This window comes from Lupinus angustifolius, chromosome LG05 (genome assembly GCF_001865875.1).
Source record: "Lupinus angustifolius cultivar Tanjil chromosome LG05, LupAngTanjil_v1.0, whole genome shotgun sequence".
NCBI classification, from domain to species: domain Eukaryota; kingdom Viridiplantae; phylum Streptophyta; class Magnoliopsida; order Fabales; family Fabaceae; genus Lupinus; species Lupinus angustifolius.
Window position 1 is genome coordinate 925220 of NC_032013.1, and position 26812 is coordinate 952031.

At 33.5% G+C, this 26812-nt stretch overlaps 1 protein-coding gene across 7 annotated transcripts; it reads left to right on the plus strand.

The window, feature by feature from the left end:
- Positions 1 to 26329, plus strand: LOC109347322 (inositol hexakisphosphate and diphosphoinositol-pentakisphosphate kinase 2-like). Of its 7 annotated transcripts, none has more exons than XM_019587083.1 (30): positions 1 to 264; positions 569 to 628; positions 1119 to 1165; positions 1796 to 1879; positions 4040 to 4103; positions 4960 to 5113; positions 6424 to 6494; positions 7249 to 7353; positions 7501 to 7593; positions 8471 to 8545; positions 9039 to 9124; positions 10156 to 10362; positions 10440 to 10539; positions 10630 to 10700; positions 12017 to 12098; positions 13137 to 13292; positions 13445 to 13487; positions 14120 to 14202; positions 14383 to 14445; positions 14535 to 14609; positions 15816 to 15941; positions 18759 to 19000; positions 20098 to 20142; positions 21492 to 21579; positions 22102 to 22173; positions 23600 to 23853; positions 23925 to 23982; positions 24763 to 24930; positions 25434 to 25508; positions 25805 to 26329. In XM_019587083.1, the coding sequence occupies exons 1-30, from the start codon at positions 202 to 204 to the stop codon at positions 26069 to 26071; spliced, it is 3177 nt and encodes a 1058-aa protein (XP_019442628.1). In that variant the 5' UTR covers positions 1 to 201; the 3' UTR covers positions 26072 to 26329. The 7 variants fall into 7 exon arrangements, with proteins under 7 accessions (XP_019442628.1, XP_019442632.1, XP_019442630.1 ...); XM_019587085.1 differs by having other exon boundaries at positions 2 to 264; positions 21513 to 21579; XM_019587084.1 differs by having other exon boundaries at positions 2 to 246.

Sequence of the window (26812 nt, forward strand, 5' to 3'; positions counted from 1 at the left end):
TTTTCTCTTCTATAAATACTGATCTCATTCACAAACACCTTTTTCTTTCCGTCATTTTCTATCTTCTCACTGCGTTTTTTTTTGTTTTCGGCGTCTTCGCGCCACATTGCTTCCACTCTCATAACCGCAACACCGTAACGAAGATCGAAGTTCAAACCGTGAAACGCACCGTATCGAGTACTTATTGTGTTTCCTTCAACAATGGTGGAGAAGATCAAAATTGGCGTCTGTGTGATGGAAAAGAAGGTGAAATGTGGCTCTCAGGTTCTCACTTTATTTCGTTTTGTTTTTGAACTCTCCGAAGAATTAATGAATGAATGAATGAATGAGCGAACGAATGAATGAATGAATGAGCGAATGAATGAGTGAATGAATGAATGAATGAGCGAATGAATGAGTGAGTGAATGAATGAATGAGCGAATGAATGAATGAATGAGTGAATGAATGAATGAATGAATGAATGAATAAGTGAATGAATGAATTAATGAATGAATGAGTGGATGAATGTGCTTTATTTCGTTGCTCTGTTTTCGGTTCCTCATTTTTTTTTGATTTCTATGTTTTCAGCTTTTGTCGGCGCCTATGAGTCAGATTTTAGATAGGTTACAAGCCTTCGGTGAATTCGAGGTATGTTACTGAATCTATAGTCAAGTTCTCGTTATCGCCGTTGTTTTGGAAATTTGAATTTGGATTTCGTTTCTTCTTGAGTTTACTGGAATCACTAGAGTTTGGATTATTATTTATTATTTGAGTTGATAGAGTTTTGATTATTTCATTTCTTTCTTAATGTATCAAAATATTTAGTTTATTCCAAATGACAAGGAATTTGGTTCCACTTAAGACTTTTTAAACGTGAATGGAAAAAAATAGGTGCGGAAGAGTTTTTTCCTTTTGAATTGGTCTTACCAGTTCAACACAGATTATTTGGAGTCCGAGTTGATTTTCGGATATTGAGGGTCTCAAGAAAAATATAGTTAGTTGATGATTTTATTTAATCAAAATTTTTCTAAACTTTTCTATTATATTTTGTTGTATACAAATAGTAGAGTTGAGTGTGATTCATTAAATTGTGTTTTCCATTGTTTTTTTTTTTCCTAATATTTTGAATGACTTGTAGGTCATACATTTTGGGGACAAGGTGATCCTTGAAGAACCAGTAGAGAGGTACAGTTGATTTCATTAGCTATCAAATTGTGCTATTTGTGCTTCTTTCTGAAATCTGAAAGCTTGTACATTGAGTCGAGGGATCCAGCAGTTTTTTGCCAGTTATTTTCCACTTGATTCTGTTACATCTACATGCCACTGAGTTGTGAGCCTGTGACATCTTGAGAATGTTCCTCAAAGCAGATGGGTTTTTCAATTTTCATCAGGAGAAAATGATGGAATGAAATAATTGTGTATTTCAAAATTTAATAACCATCTATGTATCAGTATAGCCTATTGTTATATTTAGTTTTTTTCAGCATTTACATTTGATTTTTATTTTGGGAGTTTAAGACTGGTGAAGTGTTTGATGTACTAGTATATCTGTTTTTCAATTCTGATATGAGGAGTTGAATACTAACAGTGATTACTAATGTTCTTTACAGCTTCAATTCAAACTTTTTTAACTCGTTATTAAATTCACAAGTTCCATCAGAAATCTGAGGAATTAGTTGGTTGTAATTTGAAAGCACAAATTGTATTTGCACTTGGAACATTTAAGTTGTGACTGAACTATATTATTGTGTTCAAACTTGTGGTGCTTAGACCCATGCCATTTAAATACTAAGTTTAATTTTGTTGCTATTTCAGCTGGCCAATATGTGATTGTTTAATAGCTTTCTATTCCTCTGGTTATCCCCTCGAGAAGGCTGAGGCATATGCTGCTTTAAGGAAGTAAGCCGTGTTTATTACCAACTATATTTATTTGTATGTCATCTTTACTTTATTACACATCAATCCCTATGTAGTGTAAGGTCGTCAAATTGTTGGATGATGTATTTTTAGCATGTTTTAGAAATATTTTTAGGCGCGTAGTCTTTTATACTTAAGATGGTGAGATGCTTTTTTAATATGACAACTGTAAGCTAGCTTCTTGACAATCACCTAAAAATGAAAAAAAATTGGATTTTCTTTTCTGCTTTGGTCATTGGCGTTTTAGGGAAATTTCTATTACTCATAAAAATTCAGGAGATTGAATGGTTTTCCTGCATTTCTGCCTCAATTTGGGTTGTTTCTCTTTTTTAAGGGAGGATTTTATATTCTTCCCCTGATTTACTTTCCCTTATTCTTTTTCTAATATTGTGTTCTTCTATTATGTAAGAAAAATATTGTATTTTTCTGCGTTCAAGGATAAGACACAACAAAGGATGATGAGTTGGTTGTAACATCTAAGGAAATCAGTTGGCGTGGCGGAAAAAAATGAAATTCAAGCAGGCACATGTTGATGGTATTAGTTGGTATGCATATTAGTTGGCATGCAAGTCCATTTTTTGTCTTGGAGATGAGATGTGATATTGAACATCGCTTATTGCCAAAAAATGTGATATTTACTAAGGGTATATTTGATAAAATTGAAAATTTCTGCTCTAAAAATTAAAAGCTAAGCACAGAACTTGTAGCATTTCAAGTTATTTTCATGTTATGTGCTGCATTTAAGGAAACAATTAGCATTTAAGACAACAAAATAGTAAGCGGATTGCTGCTGATTACATTCATTGGCCTCACAAGTGCGAATGCTTTTTGCACTTATTTTTTAGAACTTAATTTAACTTTTTTCTTGTATCAAATAAACACTACAAATTCAATTTCAATGCTAAAGCTTTCATTTTCGGCAATAAATTGAATTGCAAAACTTACCCTGACACTAAAGTTAAGTTTGTAGTAGAAGTTTGAAAATTATGTGGGCTGAGTCTAGACACTGATGCATATAAGCATGAGCTAACCATTTGGAGTTACAGCCAACTAGCTCTGTGAGAATGATGAATTCCTAATGAGAAAGTTGTTCACTTCACAATGGATCTGATATGTGTGATTTCAAGTAAGTATTCACATGATCTCTTCTATGTGAAGAGATTGCTCATCCAAATAATGAGTCACACTGATTTTGACACATCTCAGATCGCTTAATAGGTGGGAGTTCGTTCATTTTCTGAGTATGATCGTCTTGAAAATTTTAAATTGAGATTTTACAGTATACAAACTTTGTGCTGTACTTCTAAGAGAATATATTGATGGGGGTATTGTTTAAGTTCACTGTGTAATATCCTGAGAACAAAAACAGCTATTGTCAATTTTGTTTTTTTAGAGAAGTGGTGACAGCTTATTTTGGGGTGGTTGTGCTTTTTTTTGTACAAGGATTTGTGGTTTTTGTGCTGATGCTTGTTTTGCTTAATTTTGTATCCCATATAAACTGCCTGTTCTAGTGGAACCATAATACCTTTGGGGTAGTCTTTCTACATGTATGAAGCATCAGGTAGCTTTGCTGACAGTAAAATTCTAGAATTAGGGTTATAAGTATGATCCACGTGTTCCCGTTTAGATTCAATTAATCATGTCAAATATGCAATCATGAGAATTGCTTGCCTTTCTTGAAACTTTGTTAACAGAGATAGACGAAATTGTAGAAAGATTTTGAAATCTCCACAGGGTATCATGATCACCCACTATTGTTTTGACTTCTCCTCCTTCTCTACTTGGTGATTCCTGTTATTGAGTATAACATTGTGATGGAATAACTGTTTTTATTTTTTACATTTTCTGGAGAAGGGTGTGGTAGAGATCTCAATTGGGTTATATGAAGCACTCTTATTGAATTGATGTCACTGTACAGTCATTCGGCTATTGCTCAAATTTATTGTCAATTTTCTATTATTTTTATTAGTTTCCATTTTCAAACAATGGTGTAGCTCACTTAAAATATGTACACTCAGTCAAAGGAATAATTTCTTAAGACAATCTCTCCTTTGTTACTGTGTTCCTTTGTTGTATTTCACTTTCACATGTTTGGATGAGAAGGCTAACAGATCTTTTAACTCCTCATGCACTGTGATCCAGACCTTTTCTAGTAAATGAACTGGAGCCCCAGCACCTTCTTCATGATCGGAGGAAAGTATATGAGGTAAGTGGGTTCAATTTCTTTCATTGTTTTGCTTATACTCTGAATTCTATGAAAAAAATCAGATATAAATATAATAAATTCTATCATTGGGATGAGCGGGCTGTCTGATTTTAAGCTCATAAATCTGGTCCACACAAAGATCAATTGATAAAAGTTAAGCTTCACAATGGCTGCAAACTTATTTGATATTTGACTCTTTTCCTGGAACCATGTATAGGTTTTGTTATTTTCTAAAATTATGTATATTCTTAAATATAAGTTTTATGAATAAAGTATGGAGAAATTATTCCATATCTTGACTGTATTCTTGGGATAAAGGTACAATATATAAGCAGAAACTGAGAAATGAAAAAGAAAATAAAGAGTAGGCAATTCCTATAATTAATTAGGAATCCCTAAAAACTAGCAACAAAACAAAGAACATACTAGTTGAACACATTCCCTCTAATTATAAGATTCTGATATTTCTCATAATTTTCAGGATTGCATTCCTACAGTATTTAAAACAAACAAACAGACGATGTAATGACTCTGAACTTTTTCTTCAAGGGCCTGGCTCTGTATATTTCATTGTTCATTAAAAGTGTGATCATTGTGTGTTGTTTATAGTGCAAAGCCAAATCACGCCATGAAAACTCTAATGTCAGTTTTGTTAGTTTGAAGTGTTGCTAAAGGGGGATTGATCTTGGGTCTGTTTATTATTTATGTTCCCTTCCCCTTCATTTAAACATAGTGAAAGAAAAAGTGATATCTGTGTATCAGTTTAAGTGTGACTGCATATTACATCCAAAATTCTTCATGCTATCTCTTTTCTGATGTATAATGTTTTTAATAATGTTCAATTTTTTGCTTCAAGCATCTTGAAATGTTTGGAATACCAGTTCCAAGATATGCCCTTGTAATTAGGGAATTCCCTAACCAAGAACTGGATTACTTCATTGAGGAAGAAGATTTTGTTGAAGTTCATGGTACGCGTTTCTGGAAGCCATTTGTGGAGAAGCCTATTGATGGTAAGTTTGGTTTCCTTATTCCAGGTGAAACTCTTTCACCTTGCCACTTGTTTCTTTCATTCTTTTTCTACAAAGCAACTGATGTCTGATATATGTAATGGACATTGCATTGGCTTGCTTTATCATTAGAATCACAAGTTTCCTCTGGAACACAGATGTTGACACAATATTTGGGGTTTGTAACGTAAATATTCTGAAAATGAAACATGCTGTAAATATTACTCACAACCCAATATGGACATACATATGAATAAACACTCAGCTAAAAGGTTGTGAACAAACAATTGGGAATAAGTAGAACTCACACTAAAAAGTACACATTGTATGACATAAATAATTGCTCAATATTTTCTTGTCTAGATGAAAGAAGTAGAAAAAGGATAGTAAAACCTGCATCTTCTAGCCACAACTAATGACTTGTCTCTAATTGGTTATTGCACCTGTATGCTGGTATTCCTTCTAAAGAGGAATGCCACTACATGTTATCGCTGAATATTTGGTTGGATTAATTACATACTTGGTAAATACGAATATACAATGTAGAATCTAAGTATATACTGAGTTGTGTAGAAAATAGGTGCATTTGTCTGTGTAGAATGTAGGCGCATTTGTGAATTGTGATATATTGAATCTCTACAACATTGGAGTCCTGTGCAGCTACCCCTTTTATGAGGTGTGTGCTGATCTTATCAGTTATATGACTATATTTACACTCATGCAATTGCTTACATGCGTGATATTTTAAATAGGTTAAATAATGCCTCAGTGCTACGCATTTCCATGAATAAAATATACGATATTCCACCATATGAGACTTTCTATGCCTTATTATGAATTTCCTTGGAAATAATTAGTTATTGCTTACTAAAGGTTAGTGTCAAAATTATTTCTTCTGGATAGAAGTGTGTCCATTATCATGACACTGGCATAAGGTTAACTACAATTATCAATCTGTAAATAAAATGTCAGAATGTAGGTTGAAGCCATTTGCATTATTTCTTTGGCATAAAACTAAATAATATATTTCCATTTACGTAATAAAGTTTCAAAGTGAAGTTATCTATAATAATTTTCTTGTTCCGTATATTTAATGTAGTTATATTTGCCAACATGCTTTTATAATGCAATTATCATTGGAATACATGCAGAATGCTGTCTTGAATGCATATCTATTATTGATCTCTTCCAATAAACATCAAAGCTTTTGGTTTTGGTGATGATTGATGCGTTGACCACTATTTTTATGTACTCTATTGCAACTATATTTTCTCAAATGTGGTATTGAGTGTTACTATTGTGCCTTTGTGAAGGTGATAACCACAGTATAATGATATACTATCCCAGCTCAGCAGGTGGAGGTATGAAGGAATTATTTAGGAAGGTAAGCTTTAGGCTGATAACTCAGTCTCCATAATTTGGTTGGTGTAATATAGTGCGGTTAACATGAAATGATCTAGAGGACATTTCTTTTCCATTATACTTGTCGAAAAGGTTGTGGCTGAGCTGTTTTGGTACTTGCCTAATTAAGAGAAGAAAGGTCAATTTAATAAGCTCCAACACTGTAATAAGAACCAACATATTCTATTTTTAAGTTGATGGGGGTTAACTTGATTGGAATACCATGTTCTATATCTAGTGATTATATTGCATTACAATCTTAAGAAAGCGTACATGCTTTGTCATAAATGTTAAGTATCAAAGTCTCATGTTGGTTGAGAATGAGTCAAGAGCCAAACTTTATGACTTGGGAACCCCCCCCCCCTATGAGCTAGCTTTCAGGGTGAGGTTAGCTCAATTACTCTAATATGGCATCCGAACGATCCATGATGTTGGGCCACACACAGATGTCCAGTCCTGCAAAATTTCATGAATATGTTTAAGTATCTAACCCCCATTTTTGCTGAGAATATGTTTCAAGAACCATTTATAATGACTTGGACAATCTTTCCCAACGATCTAGCTTTTGAGATGGAGTTAGGCCCAAATATTCTAATAATAAATATAAATAAAAAAGAACATTTATTGGCCTTCGACAAGTGTTTTCAAAATATCTTGTTTTCCTTCTTTTTCTGAGTTGTACAACCAAAATATAATTTAACAACTTGGTCTTTATTTTGGATATCACATGCTCTTAGGTTGGCAACAGGTCCAGTGATTTCCATCCAGATGTTAGAAGAGTGAGGCGTGAAGGCTCATACATTTATGAAGAATTCATGTCAACTGGAGGGACAGATGTAAAGGTTTGGCAGTTGAGGTTCCTGTTGCTTTTGGTTCTTTTTTCAAAACAAAAATGTATTTGGAATTTTTCCCCACATCTCATGTTTCACCTGTCTCCACATCTTAACATATTAGAATGGTCTCTGAGAATTTTGACAAAATGATTGTAGGTGTATACGGTAGGCCCTGAATATGCTCATGCTGAGGCAAGGAAGTCTCCTGTTGTTGATGGTGTTGTTATGAGAAATACTGATGGGAAGGAAGTAAGTAGCATTCCAAAAACTATTGTCTCTGTTAGATTTAAAACTGCTTATAAACCTTCACCTAACAATGTTGCTGTTCTCTATGTGGACTACTATTATTATTCACGTGTATCTATAGAGAACTTTCATATAAATTTCCATTATTATGCACTCTATTAGGAATAAAGAGGGAAACAATGTTGATGGATTCAAAATTCATAGAGCTTAAAGTTTGTGATGTGTGCTTGTTTGAGGAAGTGGAGAGTAGAAAATAGAAAATCGGGGGAATGGGTGAGGGTACTGAAAGCAGAGTGACTAATTAGAGCATGCTGGAGTTGTGTCTAAAATCTATCTCAGACCACAAAGGGGTATATCTGTACCATTGAGGGTCAATTGCAGCCATAATTACATGAATAATTATCTTCAAAATTTGCTCCTCTGTTGGAGCACTAATTGACTGTAAACATATACATTGACAAGGTAATTCAATCAGAGTGGAACACAATGATTTGATTTTCATTTGTTGGTGCCTGGGAAAGGGTGGAAAATCACTTTTAACTAACTTTACACTACAGGAATGGCAAACGTGAATAGAGTAGAGCACAAGTGAGTTGCACTCCTTTTTGTTATCACATCTTTTGTTTTGGGCACCAAGCAAGTGTGGAGCATTTCTCATTCTAAATAAACTCCCTCTTTAAGGAAGTACATGTTAAATCTTGCTTCAGAGATTTTCAAAATTGCAACAGCCCCCTCTTTGGTCTCTTTATTCTTGTTAGTTGCCCTAATTTTTTGGGGGTATATGTTAGTAAACGTTTGTTCTCTAATCATGTGAACATCCAACAGTTGTCTTATTTACAGATTTTGATTTTTGAAGCATGTTTGTAATCTCATTTGACAGGTCCGGTATCCAGTGTTACTGACTCCTGCTGAGAAGGAAATGGCAAGAGAGGTTTGCATTGCATTCAAGCAAGCGGTATGTTGTGTGAATGTGTTAACTGCATGATTAAAAGATAGTCTTATTTTTTTAAGTATGATTATCTTCTGAAACATGGTGTCTGACTCCTTGTTTGTACAGTTAGATTTGTTTGTTTCCAATTTCTGGTTTGAGCAGTGATAGATCTGCAGTGAACTTATATTTGAGAAGAAATAGGAAGAAGAATAATGGAAAGACAAGAGTGGGAGGAGTATGAAAGAAGAGAAGGGAGGGTAAGAGAGTGGTTCCCATTAATGATCATGGGTCAAGTGGGGTGCTGCCCAATGACGAGTTAGTTGTTGGGAAAGGTAGGAATAAGTAGAAGAGTGATCTAAGGTGGTGGGGAGGAAGGGGAGAGGGATGAAAAATAAGTCAGGTCTTGAGGGAATAAGCCTATCATAAGGCTGGTTAGTCATTTTTATGGGGTTTATTATTGTGTTCACACATTTTCCTTTTTTTGTGTCCTGCTATAAGCCTTTCTTGTTGATTGCAGGTTTGTGGGTTTGATCTCCTGAGAAGTGAGGGACGCTCTTATGTTTGTGATGTGAATGGGTGGAGCTTTGTTAAAAACTCATACAAGTTAGTTTGTAATTATATTTTTGATATTTGTTACATTAATAGCTATTCACCTTGCTTCTATTGATCAGAAAATCTTAAGATCAACTTTTCGTCATCGGATTTATATCTGTGATGGGGATTTTCTTGGGCCCTTCTATTCTTAGCATATACTAAGGCAAGACTGAGACTCTGATACTTCAAAAAAATGCTACTTCGATGATAAGCGGGGAATTTTTTACGATAATAACCAATGTGAATAACTTGTTGGAGCGTGTTAATTGTACATATTGATCCCATGTCATAAACTCCTTATCCACTATTGAATTGAAGTTTGGAGACTGCCCAATAATTTTTTATGTTCTATACTTTCAATTAACAGTTGTTTGATCAAAAGAATGCCTATGGCCAATTTTCAGAGCATGTAGGGCATAACACTCAGATTAAAATGAGGGAATAATAATGAAAGGTTTCCAATTCAAATGTTAAATAGCTAAAGAAGTTTTGTTAAGGCTTAGGTTTTGTTAGAATTAAAGTACATGCTTAAATGTACATAGTTTAAATCATAGTCCTAATCCCTTTATGCCTATCCTTTGAGTTATCATGGTTTGTCTCTATCCTAATATGTTGCCATTAGAATAATATTTCCTTCCTATTATTTCTAATCCTACTAAGCTTTGGTATATTGCATGGTGATGAAAGTAACTATGCACTTTTAAATAACATGAGCAATCCTGCCCCTATTAACTTGCTTTTGGGGTGGAGTTAGGCCCAATTATACTAACACGATATCAAAGCTGAGTAGTATTAGAAATATTAAGACAGAGATATTGTATATGCATATTAATTCATATTACTATTATATCGAGGAAAATTAATTCAATTCATATGTCAACGTTTAAATATGAGCTTTGACATGGATTAGAAAATTGAAACTTTGTACATGTTGTCATACTGCAGAATAGAAAAGGAAATAACATATGACAACTTTGATTTTTTATTGACAAATTCTCCTTTCTTTTAATATCTTCTTTTTTGCTATGCATTGTCTGAAGGTATTATGATGATGCTGCCTGTGTGCTGCGGAAGATGTTGTTAGATGCAAAAGCACCTCATCTTTCTTCGGTGATTCCACCAATTTTACCATGGAAAGTAAATGAACCAGTACAACCTATTGAAGGACTAACTCGTCAGGGTAGTGGCATTAATGGCACTTTTGGACAATCTGAGGAACTACGTTCTGTAATTGCTGTTATTCGTCAGTATGTTATATTCCCTTATTTTCCTCAATTAGTTAAACACAATACTCTTTCCTATACAGTAAGTCTTTTTTTGGCAGTGGTGATAGAACTCCAAAACAGAAGGTGAAGTTGATGGTCACTGAGGAAAATCTGCTGAACTTAATGTTGAAGTATAATGGAGGCCGACCTAGATCTGAGGTAATACTACTTTCTCTTGCTTCAATAATTTCATTTAAGCTATTAAATTCTCCACCTGCCATGGTTGATCTAGTGGTCTTATGTTTACAGACAAAACTTAAAAGTGCTGTTCAGCTCCAAGATCTGTTAGATGCAACACGAATGCTGGTACCTTGCACCAGGTATTTCACCTTCATGGACTTGAACATATCACAGTAGCATAAAATGCAATTGAACTTCAATTTGACACTCATGTTTAAGATGTAGAATTAAAAAAAGGACTACAACCAGGGTGTGGTGGCATCCACACCCGTGTACTGGGGTGTGTTGTGACCCACAGTTGTGTACCAAGGGTGTGGTGTGATAACTGATGCTAAAATAGTGATACATGACCAAGCTATGTATGGACCCATGACCATGGATCGTAGCCGCCACAAACATATAACAATTTTATGCAGATAGATTCTAGAAATTGTTTATGGCCAGAGCCCAACTTCTATGTGGTTGTTGTTGACCAAAAGATGTCCCTTAGTCATGGGTCAAAAATGTCCTTTCACCTATCCAACAGGCTTCCATGGAGGGGGCATGTTGGGAAGTAAGTCTCACATTTGTTGTCTCATCCTCGTAGACATAATTTAAATAGCTATTGGACTACGACTCCCTTTGTCAATTGGTTTTAATATGAAACCTTAACATATTTCTTCCAAATCCTATTTTTACGTCTCGTGCATTCTCCTATTAGGGAGTGGTTTTCCTTGGATAAACCAATTTGGAATTATAATGCTCCTTCTATGGTCAAGCTTTTGTTTGGGCAGCTTTACTCAATAGGATTGATACTAATGTTGTGTTACAAGTTGGACGACCTCCTGTAGCTCCCTCCTGAGATATGTCATCTTTAGATCTACATGGAAACTATGCCTCATTTATCTATACAATGCCTAGCAGTGTATTAGTTTCCTTAAATTTGTTTTCAAGGTTTGATAAGGAAGAAAGTAAACTTTTGTGGCAATGTGCTGTTTATGGAGTTTTATGGTTGGAAAGGAATGCTCACATCTTCAAGAATGTTTCCTTGCCTCTGAATTTGTTATGAGATATAACTGTTTACATGGTTTCTGTATGGTATCCAGCACATGATCTCTACACTAACAGCTTTTACAAGTTTTTTTCCTGTCTCAATTTTTTTATCCTTCTATGATTTCTTATACTCCAATCTTTTTGTGGCTATTTCTCTCTTTCCCCAATATTTTTTTACTCTTTTATAGAAAAACCTGACCCTTCTGCCATTACATGTTTAGTTTGTCATTGCTTCTTACAGTAATTCTTTCTTCCCCCAATAAAAGTTCCTCTTTTTAGAGAAAATTTGTGACCCTTCTGCCATTACATGTTTAGTTTGTCATTGCTTCTTACAGTAATAGTTGCCACTAGTATTTTGATCTATATATTTATATATTTGCTAAGCCAGAGTTTTGAATCAAATATGTCTTTTTATATTATTTAGACCAGATCGAGAAAGTGATAGTGAGGCTGAAGATGTTGAGCATGCTGAAAAGCTTCGTCAAGTTAAAGCTGTTCTTGAGGAGGTTATTAGTTCTTTTGACTGTGTTTTATATGATACTAATGGATATGTTTTATATTGAGTCCATATGAAGCACCGATACCGATATGAGTATCAGATATATTACGTATCCGATATGTTGATATGCATTTTCTTGAAAATGTAGGATATAATAAGTTTGGGATACATATAAAATCCATAAAACATATAATTATTGTTATGAATTTCCAAATGAGGAGCATATTTCTTAGACATCACTAAATAAAAAAATGAAATTCATATTGTCATAAGAAACCATTGCTTAGTGCCGACAAATAGAAACAATATCATTCTCTATGCGATATGAATTGCCTATTCATTCTCTATGCAATATGTATGTTTTGTTTTTATTCTCTTGCTACAAGTCTACTTAGTGGATTGAATATTATGTTTCATTCTTGTACTTAATTCATTGTGTTGTGCTTTTCTCTCACTTAAAATGTTATTGTATGGTAGTTTGTGTTTCTATGAGGTATCAGAAAAACATTTTAAGAGTGTCGGAGAGTATCCAGAAAGTATCAGATTTATAGATTATTTATTTTTCAAAAAAATAATTTCGATATGCTATAAGTATATATTGATGAAGTTTCAGAGAGTATCGGTATCGGATGCGGTTACATGAAGGTTATTGAAGTATCGATGCTTCATAGATGAAACCTCTAGTTATTGGAATTTGATAATTAAATTTGTGTTGACCATAAACTTGGTTTTTCTTCCAACTTCTTTGCATTAACTTCAACATCTTTGTGATTGAGTATGGTTTTTGGAGATTTTAAATGAAACTTAGTCCTATGTTACCTTATGAGACAATAATCTTTTGTAGAAGATAAATTACTTTGGCCTTTTATTCTTTTCATAGTATTGATTGAGGTATGTGGCTGTATGCATGTCTTCCTACATGGCTGAAACCCAAGCCAGGCCTTATTGCTTATTGCTAGCACAAGAGGAAGATAAAACTCCGCTTACTTTTAAAGCAAGAGTAATTGCATTCTTCTCACTCCTTTCCTTTTCTCCCCATCATCAGGGAGGACATTTCTCTGGCATATATAGGAAGGTTCAACTAAAGCCACTCAAGTGGGTCAAAGTGACAAAAGCCAATGGAGAAGTTGAAGAACGCCCAGTTGAAGCTCTTATGGTTCTGAAATATGGCGGTGTTCTTACACATGCTGGCAGAAAGCAGGTTAATATTCACAGACATAAAAAAGAAATAAATATTTCTGCTCAGCTTGAGACTTTTGTGTTTGATTGTACTATTATTGTTTAGAATAAACAATAAATCTTATTTATAATCTTCTTCCCCATCTATGTTAGTTACTGTTTTCTATTTTATAGGCTGAAGAACTTGGAAGATATTTCCGGAATAATATATATCCAGGTAAAATTGAAATAGCTTTTCTTCAAGTGAATGTGGGATGTGCTGTAAAAGCATTGTATTTCTGGAGTTTATACTTTTGTAATGCAGCTATAAATGCAAAAGCAAAGATATTTTAAATCATCAGATTCTTGACCAGCAGTGGCTTCAAAGAATTACTTTACAAACTCCATGTATTGGAGGCTGTTCCAGCCAGCAAATAGCAATGGAGGGTTGAAAAGGGTGTGGAGCAATCCAGAGGGTGGCCCGAAAGAGTTGCAGGAAGTGGAATAGTGACAAGATATGTCATGGAGGATGGAACTGCATTAATACCATATTGAAAAAGAGAGATATAGGATGAAATTGCTTGAATGATTGCACTCAGCGTACTAATATTTATATGGAGGGATAAATGCAAGTTACATTTACTATTAACATTGAACTTAGAAGCGCTAAACTATTTACTAGGACCTTATTATTCCCAATGTACCATTAATTGCATGGTGCATTTCCAACAGTAGGATTGAGCTTGTACTAGTAGTATTACACTAGCAGTTGACACAACTATTAGGATTATTGTGTTAGTATTCTGTAACAGATCATTATATATGAGAATATTGCTAAGATTTTCATTATCATATTGTTTACAATTGTAGGAGAAGGTACAGGGTTGCTTCGCCTCCACAGTACATACCGCCACGACCTTAAGATTTATAGCTCTGATGAGGGTCGTGTCCAGGTACAGCTTAAATATCGCTCACCCTGCCACCCAATTTAAAGAAGGCCAAGTTGTTTTAATTAAGATTGTTGCATCTGTTATTTATTTATTTACGTTTGATGTCTAAACTGTGTTGTCAATTTACCTAATTTGTCCTTTTGCGTCATATGTGATTCATTTTTATATGGCATGTGTTAACAGATGTCTGCAGCTGCATTTGCCAAAGGTCTTCTTGACCTAGAAGGGCAGCTAACTCCAATCCTGGTTTGCGTTTTATGTTTTTACCTCACGAAAATGCTTGATTTGTTTCTTCTTTTAGTTATGTCTTACTGAAAAGGCTATCTTTTGTAAAGGTTTCTCTTGTCAGTAAGGATTCCTCCATGTTGGATGGGCTTGAGGACGCCAGCATTGAAATGAAAGAAGCCAAGGTTTGTACTGTCTATGGTGATTTATAGTGTATGCCTTCTATTTTATAGGCATTTCAATGGTGCTGAAAATGGTTTATGATTGGAAACGTAGAGATTTGTTGTTGCTCTAAATTTAAGGTATAATAGGTACTGGAAATCATGATTGTTTTTTTCTTTTTTATTCCTATCAACTACTGCATAAAATCCCACAACCAGCAAAACTGATCAATAAATAAGGCCACAGTTTCTTTTTATTTAGAGTAAATTACACTGACACCCCTGAGTTTTAATGAAATTATACAAACCATCCCTCTTTTTTTTAAACCTACATAAACCATCCTGAATTATACACATACGTTACACTGACTACCATTGTAGGAGAGATAAGTGTAATTTCTTAAACAAAAAATGGTGACAAATGTAATTAAGTCAAACAATATATGGTATATTGTGAAGACAAGTTCAAATAGTATAAAATTCAATATTATTCATTATTTTTGGTTCGTTACAAACTATACCAATAATTCTATCACTCTTATACTATATTGTAACTAACCAGAATAATGAATAGACATTGACTATTATACTATTTGGATTTGTCTTCACAATATACCATATTTTGTTTAACTCAATCACACTCATCACCATTTTTTGTTTAAGAAATTACACTTATCTCTCCTATATGTGTAATCAGTGTAATGTATGTAAATAATTAGAGGTGTTTTGTGTAGGTTAAAAAAATGGAAGGGTCATTTATGTAATTTTACTAAAATTTAGGGGTGTCAATATAATTTACTCTTTTATTTATTATTGTTTGGTTTACTTGAAGCTGAAATCTGATGAATTGCTCCAAGAGAAACCACTCCAGCATCGTCAATTTATAATTACATGATATACAATCAAACATAAACTAAATGTCTTAAGCTATAGGGATTATGAAGAGAGAAAAACTATATGTAACAGAATTCTGATATTGACTAAAACTTTGATCCAAATGCATATCTCTAACTATTCTTGAATGTAAGAAGGTTGAATTGAGCCTTTGTTTCTTTCTCTAACTCAACACACTGGATCTTAATCTCAAGTACTTTGCAGGCCACAAAATGATAATTCTAAATTACTAATAGTTGGTATCTAATTCCTATCTTGCACTTTGCAGGTAAAATTTAGTTGTCATTGGAACACTGATTTGTATCTTATCCTGCTGTCTTGAATGGATTTTTGTAGGGTCGGCTGAAAGAAATTATTACCTCTAGTGCAAAGACAGCTGATAGTAATGGATCACCTAAATTTCCTTGGATGGTTGATGGAGCTGGATTGCCACCCAATGCATCAAAATTACTTCCCAAGTTGGTAATGTTGTTTTAACTCAGCTGAGAGCTATAGTTACTTAAACCTCTTTCCTAATAATTCGTAGGGGAGGATTAAATATACTTTCTGGATTTAGGAAATTTATGGCATTCTATCAAACTTGTTTCTGCATCTATTCGGTTGAGCACAATTGTTTTAATTCTATATAAAATAACTAGTATTAATTGAAAACCAATGGTGCAAAAAAAAAAGTTAATGAACATAATTTATAATAGAGTATTGTAGCGTCGTTCGGTCCATAATTCCACCTAGTGGAATAAATGACTATTTGTTGTTTTATCTTAAGTTTCTTTTATGATAGAGCATGATAGCGTTATTCTATACATGTAGTTGACTTCACCTAATGGGATAAAGGCTTATTGTTGTATTAATTGAAAACTAATCATCTTATTGCTTTTTGAGTTCTGGTATTACACCGGAGATCTTTCTGAGTTTCTTATATTCATTGTTTCTTGTCTTCTTGATTGTGGCACATAGAAAGAATTAAAAACTTGTTAATTAAAGGTTGGTGTTAGTTCTAAATTGTTGAAGCTAACTGAAAATGTTAGTTTTGAAGCATACAATTTACAATATTTAAACTTTCATGGCGCACTAACTTCAACAGATGCTCTCCAAAATATCTTTATTGCTTGCTTATTAAAGAGAGGCATTTCACCATTCCAAAGGAAATGGCAATGACCAGATTCTTGTAAAATGATAACATAAACAGAAATGGAAATGAATCACACTAGACATGTGTGCAATTCAGGATCGGTGATTATTCTAGCAGTGGATATCTAGAAGTTTGACCCTTGAAGAATACACTTTTTGCCAATGGAACTGTTCCACAAGAACTACAGATTTATTATCTTAACTGCATTTTATAATTACAACAATAACCAAGCTTTAATCCTACTAGGTAGGATCAGATACATAGATCAAATAATGCATAATGTTTTATTATAAATTATGTTTATTGACAAAGCATTAATTTGTAATTCTTTTCTATTTGTTTTGCCTATGATTTTTCTTGGCAACCCTCTTCTTTTAGGAATTAGACTAACCTCCATTTGATCGGCTCTCCTTATTGAGATTTTTACCTTTCTCCTCTACACATGTCCAAATCACCTAAGGCTCGACTCTACCATCTTTTCTGCTATTTAAGCTACTCCAACTTTCTCCCTAATGCTTTTATTTCTAATCCTATCTTGTCTAGTTTATCCAACACAACATTTTCATTTATGTTGCATGAAGTTTGTTCTCTTGCTGACAATTTACCACCCAACATTCAATCCTATATAATATTGTAAATCTTATAGTTGTGCGGTAAAATTTTCCCTTATGTTTTCGTGGAACTTGTTTATCACATATGATACTTGATGTACTTTGTCATTTCATCCAATCCACTTGAATCTTATGGTTTACATTTCCGTCAATTTCCCCATCTTCTTATATGGTTGACCCAATATACCTAAATCTAGTAACTTGTAGTATAGTATGATCCCCAATCTTTACCTCTGCAGAAGGGTATGTTCGCGTCTTCCTGAACTTACATTCCATATACTCTATATCTTATTTTGACTTATACAAAATTCATGTGTTTCTAAAGCTTCTCTCCACATTTCTAACTTTTCATTTAATTCTTCTCCTGAGTCTCCCACTAAGACAATATCATCCGCAAAAAACATGCATTGTGTCACCGATTCTTGGATATGCTTAATAAGCACATCAAGACCAATGTAAATAAGTAGGGGATCAATGTTATCACTTGGTGTAGTTCTATGCCAATAAGAATATCTTCTGAGATCTCATATGGTGTTCTCACGCCGGGCTTGCTGAAGAACCCGAAAATTCATTAAGACTAAAAACCCTCTTTTATCACAAAGTAACCATTTCTAGAAACAAAAGTGGAAAGATTTTTTTTGTTTAATCTGACCTAAATAGCATTTTCCATGACTTTACTGTGACATTTATTCTTGCTAACCCAAATATTTGTTGAGAAATTGCCGATGGTAATGTGGATGTGTGATATAAGAGAAACAGAATAAGAGAAGAGGTGTTGTTTTATAAGAGAAACAGAATAAGCCATTGCTAAATACTTAGTTGGTAGTTAGGCAGTTAGGCTGTATAGAAAGAAGCCAGCTGTTAACAGCTGAGCTTAGATCCTTATTAAAGCTGAACACTCATCTCTTTTAATTTTAGTAAATCATAATAGATATTAGCAGAATTCAGTTTCTCTCTTCTCTAGCTTAGTTTATCTTTCTTACATGCTTGACAATAAGATGTGGGTTAGTATCTGTGCTTTTTACAAAACATATTTACATAGAACTTTTGATTATGAGAAGCAAAAGTGAAATACAGAAAGATGAAGTCATTATTCTGCATGATAAAAGAGATTAAACCTATGGAGAACTGTATTCATAGTTTTTTTAATGACATTAAAAGGGTATGTGAAAAACCGATCAAGACTAGAGAGTTGTATTGTCGAGCGATATGTTGTTGACGAAGCTCTTGATTTTTGTACCGGATACCTTACCAGTGGTGATTTTATGGGCATTCCAAAGCCTCGATATGCAAAAAAAAACAATCAAATAAGGTAAAAGAAAACGAAGAGCCAAAAAGGCTACAGATTGAAACAAAGCTGTGCAATCTCTTTGAAATGAAAAACAGAAATACACTAATGCCAACCATAAGCAGACTAATTAATAAAAATCAATGTCTGAATTATTAAATTCAATTGCAAATGATCAGTAAAATAGCTAACTGGTAGTAATTATTAATTTTATTTCTCAAATTTTCCCTGGCATATATTATGGACAGGTGGAGTTGACTAAAAAGGTTACTGAACAAGTACGACTGCTTGCAAAGGATGAAAATGATAATCTTACCGAAAGAAGCTTATATGATGTAATTCCTCCTTATGACCAAGCAAAAGCTCTTGGAAAGACAAACATTGATGTTGATCGTATAGCTGCTGGATTACCTTGTGGTAGCGAGGGGTTTCTATTGATGTTTGCTCGCTGGAAAAAGCTTGAAAGGGACTTGTATAATGAACGCAAGGAGTAAGTATTTTCCTTTCTTTGGGTTTTGTTAACCTTGGTCATTAGGAATGAGGATAAGGAGTTAAAAAGGGATAAAAGAAGTTTGAGGAACCAAATCTTCTACTTCTCAATGTATTAAAGAGTAGTTTCTTAATAAAAAATTATTTCTTTAGCTCCTTATTCTCAGACCTGAGGATTGAGGTTAACGATATCCTTTTTTGTTTAATCTCCCACATTGTTATACTTGGAATGCCATAATATGCTAGCACATATGAATTTTTTAAACTTATTGTTCTTATCTTATTTGAGAAGTTTAAAGTCATTTCATATCCTTATTTATAAAATATTAATTGATTGTATCTTTCCTTAATCCATACAATCATTGTTAAGTACAAATACTATAAATTATTTGTTGGGAAGTAAGTCCAATATTGCCTACCTTCCTGTCTTGGTAATGCTTTAAATAAACTACTCTTATTGTCAATTGGTTTTGAGATGGAACCTTCACATTAACTCATCTATATTATTATTCTTCTTTGTTAGTAAAATAATATTCACAAGTTGTACTCCCTCCATTTCAATATATCTATCATCTTGCACCCAAAAAAACTATCATCTTAGGTTCTCTTACACAAATTAGGAAAGCTATTAAATAGTCTCAGTTTTAGGAAAATACAAGTTTAACCAAATTATCCTCTATAATAGAACACTCAAAATATTTCCTCTCCATTAATGCTTTCTCATTTCATTTAGAAGAGATACCAAGAGACAAGGATAGAGTTGGAACAAATAATGAATGTCAACTTTGTTTTCCAAAATGTAAATATAGTGAAACAAAAATTCATTCTCTAAAAACTTAGATATTCTGAAATGGGGAGAGTATCTTGTAGCATGTTAAAAAAATGAAAATTCGCTTTTAATTAGAATTTAATCAATTTATTAAGTCCTTTTCATTAACCAATTTTTTTTTAATATTTCTAGTTTCTAATCAACATTTTCCAATGATATAGTCATTTTGCGCTGTCATGAACTCCTGTGATTCACATGTTCATTCCATGTTTCTGGTTGTGTGTGTTGTTGGATTGGAAGAGACACTGATGGTGTGTTTACTTGAACAGACGCTTTGATATCACTCAAATTCCTGATGTTTATGACTCATGCAAGTAAGTCGATTCTTGTATCCTTTGTTTTTTGCGGATTTATTAGCTGCCCATTTCAAGTGTTACAATATTTAAGCAAATTGCACTTATGGAGATTGATTGTGATTCTTTTCTGGAACGTTATCATTCTACCAACACAATTAATATAAAAAATCTTGATGTCTGAATATTTTGTTTGCTGATAGCTATATTAATATTAAACCTTATTTTCTGTTTAACTCTCCACCCTCCTCATCCTTTATTGGATATTGTTTGTATCAAAAAACTGAGAGGTCGACTAGTTTGGTTTAAATGTGGCAAAAGGTCTGTGAGGATATATGAAAGCAGGAATCATGGCATGTTTTTTATGATCAATTTTATGATGATGCTCTTTAATTATTGAATTTATATTTTTTATATCACTTGTCTTTTACTTAAGTTGTCATTTTACCATCCAACATTCATTAGTGTAGAACATTGGGTTCACAAAAATGTCTGGTTGAATTTTGGTTTAAGCTTAATCTGCAATTTTGCAAGCACAAGTCAAACCTGAAGTGTTATTCCATCTAATCCATACAGCTTGAGTACTAGATGTAACATCCTTGTCAATTTCCTCTTCACTAATTAATATGGGTCCAAAATGTGTAAAGTGTATAACTTGAGTGTGATCATTAAGTTTCACCTCCAAATCATTGTAAACATGTGTTTTGATAAACTTGTATTCCTTATACTTCATCTTACTCCTCAACTGAAAACCATTTGATTCCAAATTACTCTAATTGTTCATGTTACTATGTCAAAAAGTAACTTAGGACAACTTGAAAATGAGTAACTAGCTGATAAGGTACTTATAGCAAGGTATCGTACCTATCCCAGAGCTTGACTACACCTGAACAATTCTAGTATGTTTGCAACCCATGTAAATCACTTAACTGGAGTTTTTATATTAAAATTACAATTTTTGGCCTACAATTTCTCAGCTTTGATGACTTCTTAATTTTTCTGAGTGTTTGTTCCTATTTTTTCTCTCTTCTTTCTATATCCTTCCTTTGTTATTGGTCTCTCTTTGGACTTTTCTCCTTTGTTATTGGTCTCTCTTTCTATATCCTTCCTTTGTTATTGGTCTCTCTTTGGTCTTCCATTCAACCATTAACCATATATGTAGTATACATCTCAGATTTAACGGGACAGCATGTTTAGTTATCATCAACCAAAACACTTCAGAATCTTATAATTTATGTATCTGTGTATCACTGTCAGATGTGAAGAAGTTAAACCAATTTTTGCACTTTTCATTTATATATCTCTGAGTTTGAACAAAATATGTTTCTTTTAAGTTATTTAGGTTTTATTTTCTTCTTTTCTGATGATAGATTAATGTTGACTTATTATAGATATGATCTTTTGCACAATGCACATCTTAATCTAGAAGGACTAGATGAGCTTTTCGAAGTTGTTCAGGTATGTAGAAATATGTTTGTGACCATGCTGATCAACTCAAAATAATGTAATACATTGACGATATACATGTTTTTTGTTACATACTTTGACATACTTTTTGATGACTCTTACCAGGGATGTGGCCATGTCATTTGACTATGTGAAAATTTAATGCTTTGTAGGATTGCTGATATTCTTACATCAAATAAAATGCTCTCATTTTTATTTGTGGATCACAGATTCTTTCCTCTATTTTAATTTTTCTTCCATTTACTGCATTGTTTCATTTGCTTGTACCCTTCTTTAAAAGCAAACAACTGACTTTTATAACTACCCAGCCTAAGCACCTATCGCATTAAACCCATCTCATGCAAATTCTGAACTTTGTTTTTGGCTTTACCTTATTGAAATAAACTATATTTAAAGTAATTAGAATTCAGAACTGTATAGTTACCCTGCTGAAATACAACCCTTACATGTACTATTTTCTTCTGTAATCTGTATATTTATCAACTGTGACTGATGAGTTCAATTTATTTGTAGGCACTTGCTTATGGTGTAATTCCGAATGAATATGGAATTAATCCAACGCAGAAGCTGAAGATTGGCTCAAAGGTAAATGTTAGAAATAGCACATTTTGTGTGCAAATCAGAAATTGATACACACTAATGTTAGAATTTGATTTGCAATCACTCTAATTATTGCATACTGTTCTTGTAACCCCTTCTAGTAGTATAAACACAATTGCCAAATCATAGTAGTAAGCTCCTGCCATAAGGAATCTCCCAAATTGCATTCCACGTTACAAATCTTTAAACAGTTATCCTATTCTTCCCTTCTACATGATATTTTTTCCGGTATACTTAAGCCACTAAAAAATCTTACTATTTACAACCAGCAACCTGAGCCAAGGAAGTCAAAACCCTGTTGCTCGCATTTTTACCTGTTGAATCATTCTTATCCAAATTGATTCAAAGACCATAAACAAAAGTCACTCTTCCATCTAAAAAATATTTGACAACAAGAGGAGTAGTCCAACGAGTATTTAAATCATTCCCAGACATTGAGGCGGGCTATATGAGACTTACTTCTAATATTCCCCCTTCCACATAAGTTTGTCGGACTTGACGATGGGTTATCTTTGACCTAATTGAAAGTGCATCTTTTGGTCCATGACAAACGAAGAGAGTTGGGTTCTGACTCTAATACAATGTCAAAGTTCCATATCAAAATCACTTGGCAATGAGAGGAGTAGCTCAACATGTATTTAAACCATTCCTGAAACAATGAGGCAGACGATGTGAGACTTATTTCCCAACACTAATCTCAAGCGTGAAACCGACAATGTAAAGAAAAATTGTAACTCATATGAATTGTAAAGGCAAATTGTAAAGGCAACACCTTCATTTTCCCGTGAACCTTTAGTTTCTTTCACCATATGAATTTCTAACTCATATTATTTGGGTGCTTCACTGTGGTTTTGGCAACATCAAGCCTACATGTGTTCTGTTGCATTATGTATTACATGTTTTCCATTTTAGGAAGGGAAAGCACAAATCATAAAGTTTGATGAATCTTGTAGAATTCATCATTGATCCATATCATAGAGGTTCAACAGTTTTATGTTTGTTGTGACATTTTTATTTGGACTTAGAATCGGCTATGTATAGCATCAAATACACATAAAAAGTTTATGATAGACGAAATGATTAGGAAAGATTTTGAAATCAATGTTTTGTCAATGGACATAATTAATGATAGAGCATTATAGCGTCGTTTGATCAATGTAGCCAACCACACCTAATAAGACTAAGGCTTGATTGTTGTTTTTAAATGTTACCATTTTCTCGAACGAGAAGTAAGAAACAAACACCTTTCAAAATGAGAAGACTACATGCTTGGTTAAAGACCTTTGAGAAGTTCATCTTAGTTTCATGTAGTGCATATTGTGTGGTGAACATAATGTAGTATTCTTAGTTTCTACACATGTTCGTGTAACTACAGCCAACTGTTTAATTTGTTTCTACTGTTTCAATTCAGATAGCTCGACGGTTATTGGGAAAACTTTTAATTGATATGAGGAATACTCGAGAGGAAGCCATTAGTGTTGCTGAGCTAAAGAATAACCAAGACCATTCATTATCCACGGAAATTGTGAAGGAAGATTCAGAAACCAACTTAAAACATTTACATAAGAATGATGAATTACGAAAATGCAACACCATGAGTGATATCTCATCGATGGATCAAGATGATGACGATGACAGAGAGACGAAATATCGTTTGGATCCAAAGTGAATATTTGTTCCTTCTGTGATGTCATGCATTATTATGTTCTATTCTGATCTTTTTTATTTTCCACCAGGTATGCAAATGTGAAGACACCTGAGCGCCATGTCCGGACTCGCCTATACTTCACATCAGTGAGTGCTGTATCATGTTATAAAAACATCAAGTAGAAATTTAGATCCCCCTGTTTGATTTTAAGTAGGGCAAAAAAATTGGGAAAACCGCAATTAATACATCCAATTTATGAATGATTAACCACCTAACTGGTTAGCTAAATTAATAAGGGTAGACTTATTAAGCTGAGTTGTTAACTGTTACTTTACCAAGACATCTTGCTTTTGACAAAAAGGACTTGTGTTGTTCTATACAAATTAATCGAGTAATATAACTTGGTCATGTAAATATGGTTTGTAATATTGCATTTAGGGAACTTGGTTTTTGACCCTCGTATTAGTGTAGTTTTCTGTTATATACCTGTAAGTTCAACTTTGTTCGTACTATGCAGTGCCAATTGATGCACACAATTTTGTTTACAGTCTGTGCTGTGATATTCTGCTATACTGCCATTGGCATTGTTACCGTGAAGTTAAGCAGATTTTTGTTATATATAAATTCCTAGCAATATGAATCCATTTGATTGCATATGTTTGGTTCATACTGCGCTGTATATTGTATTGAATAATTATATTATATATTATATCACAACTTAAACAGAACAAAAATAGCAAAGCATATGTCAGAACCAACATTAATTTGTCAAATTATGTTGAAAACTCCTGTACAAATGCATTCATCTAGAGACATACATCCTAACAGAGACTGATTAATAAAAAATTTGTTTCACATTTGCATACAATATCTCTCTTAATTTGATTCCCTTACTCTCTGTCTTACTTGCCTTACTTTATTGACAGGAATCACATATCCATTCTCTCATGAATGTTCTTCGTTATTGTAATTTGGATGAATCTCTTCGAGGAGAAGAGAGTCTTGTTTCCCAGAATGGTCTAGAGAGACTATTTAAAACAAGTGAGCTTGACTATATGACCTACATTGTGTTGAGGATGTTTGAGAACACAGAGGTACGTCATTTTGGCTATGTCCTTGTAGACTACATACCTGTTACTGTGCTGCTAAGTGCTTGGCATCATGAGTTTGTGAAGTTATTGCCACTCCTTATTGTTTGCACTAGTAAACTTGATCCAAAGTGCAAAGTTTACCATACCTTACATGGACCTTCATTTATATTATGATTTCCTAAAGTGCAATCTTTAAACTAATTAACCGTCTTTTTAAGTGTTCCCATGAACTATATAATATGATTATTTACTAGGGAATCCAGCTGAGTGCAAGTGAAGTTTTCTACCACTTGGTATATTATGTTTTTTTTGAAGCAGTAAATGAGACATTGAAAGTGACCTTTCTGTCTAACTCGACTTTAATTATCCAACTGAAAGCTATAGTGCTTTCAATATGAGCAGTTACACTATTTTGAATACTTAACTAGTTGTCTTGAGTTATGTAATGTGTAAGTTACATACTTCGTATTTCTTTATTGAACCTTCTTTCGACTTTAAAACTGCAGGTGGCCTTAGAAGATCCAAAACGATACCGCATAGAGCTGACCTTCAGCCGTGGCGCCGATTTATCCCCCTTAAAGGTAATCATATCTGATTAAACATATTTTACCTAAGAAAACTAGTGGAGGAAAGGGTTTAAATTTTGTTCATTTGCTATTAACTTTATCAAGCATGTGGTATGAAATTAAAATTCAATTCTATGTCCATTGGCCTCATGACATATGAATATGAGCTGGTTTTATGTACCCATTCTATGCAAATGCTACTTATTGATATGATAAGAATTCTCCTATCTAACAAATGTTAACATGCAAACGAAATCAGTAAAATGTTTCCGGTAATAGCTAATATTTGTTGTGTTATATATGGTTGGCAGAATAATGATGATAATGATAGTGAGGCTACTTCATTGCGTCAAGAACACACACTACCTATTATGGGTCCAGAGAGGCTGCAAGAAATAGGATCATATCTCACATTAGAAACAATGGAGAAGATGATTCGTCCATTCGCTATGCCTGCTGAAGATTTTCCTCCACCATCGACACCTGCAGGATTCTCTGGCTATTTCAAATCGAAAAGCATGCTCGAGCGTCTCGCAAACCTTTGGCCTTTCCATAAGCAACCTCAATTTGGAAAATAGTATAGCAAACATGAAACTGCACTTCATCCCTATCCTTTAATCTGTTCTGTCATCTAATGGGAAAATTTCGAACAGCCAAATCGAGTATTCGGCTCACTCCGGAAAAATTTGGAACTACTTCCAACAACCAACCATTGTCATTGGAAGTAGTAGAATGCAGACATTTTTGCATTCATTGCCTATGCTCGACATGGTTGTTGTCTAACTTCTTTTTCTGTTGAGATATATTTATTACATTCTTGTTGGATTTGCTATAAAAATTTATTCCAATTTCAAAATTGTCATAATATTGGCCTATTGATCATTGTGTATTATCAATAAGTTTAGGACATTCTTCTAATTCAAATTAATTCAGATGGTATAGGTTTTTTGTCAAAGGAAAGTATGTCTTATAAAATTCTAGGGATTAATTTGAATTTTCTTATAAATATTGAATAAGAACCTCATATGCTATAATCAAAAAGAGTTTGACACGTTTAAAATTTAAACTCGAACTCTCATATTTCATTTTTCCTAACTGACAAGCTAAGTGAATTTTAGATAATCAAACAATACATTTTCAATTATAAAGAAAGCTACTAAAATGTCATAACTCATAAATGAGTAATTGAAGCATGGTTAGAGCTATTGATAATCCAATTTCTTTATTCACACTCCTCATAAACTAATCATAAATTTACAAAATTAAACTCAACCTCAGATTAGTTACAAAAGAGTTTCAATACACAAATGGAGTGTCAA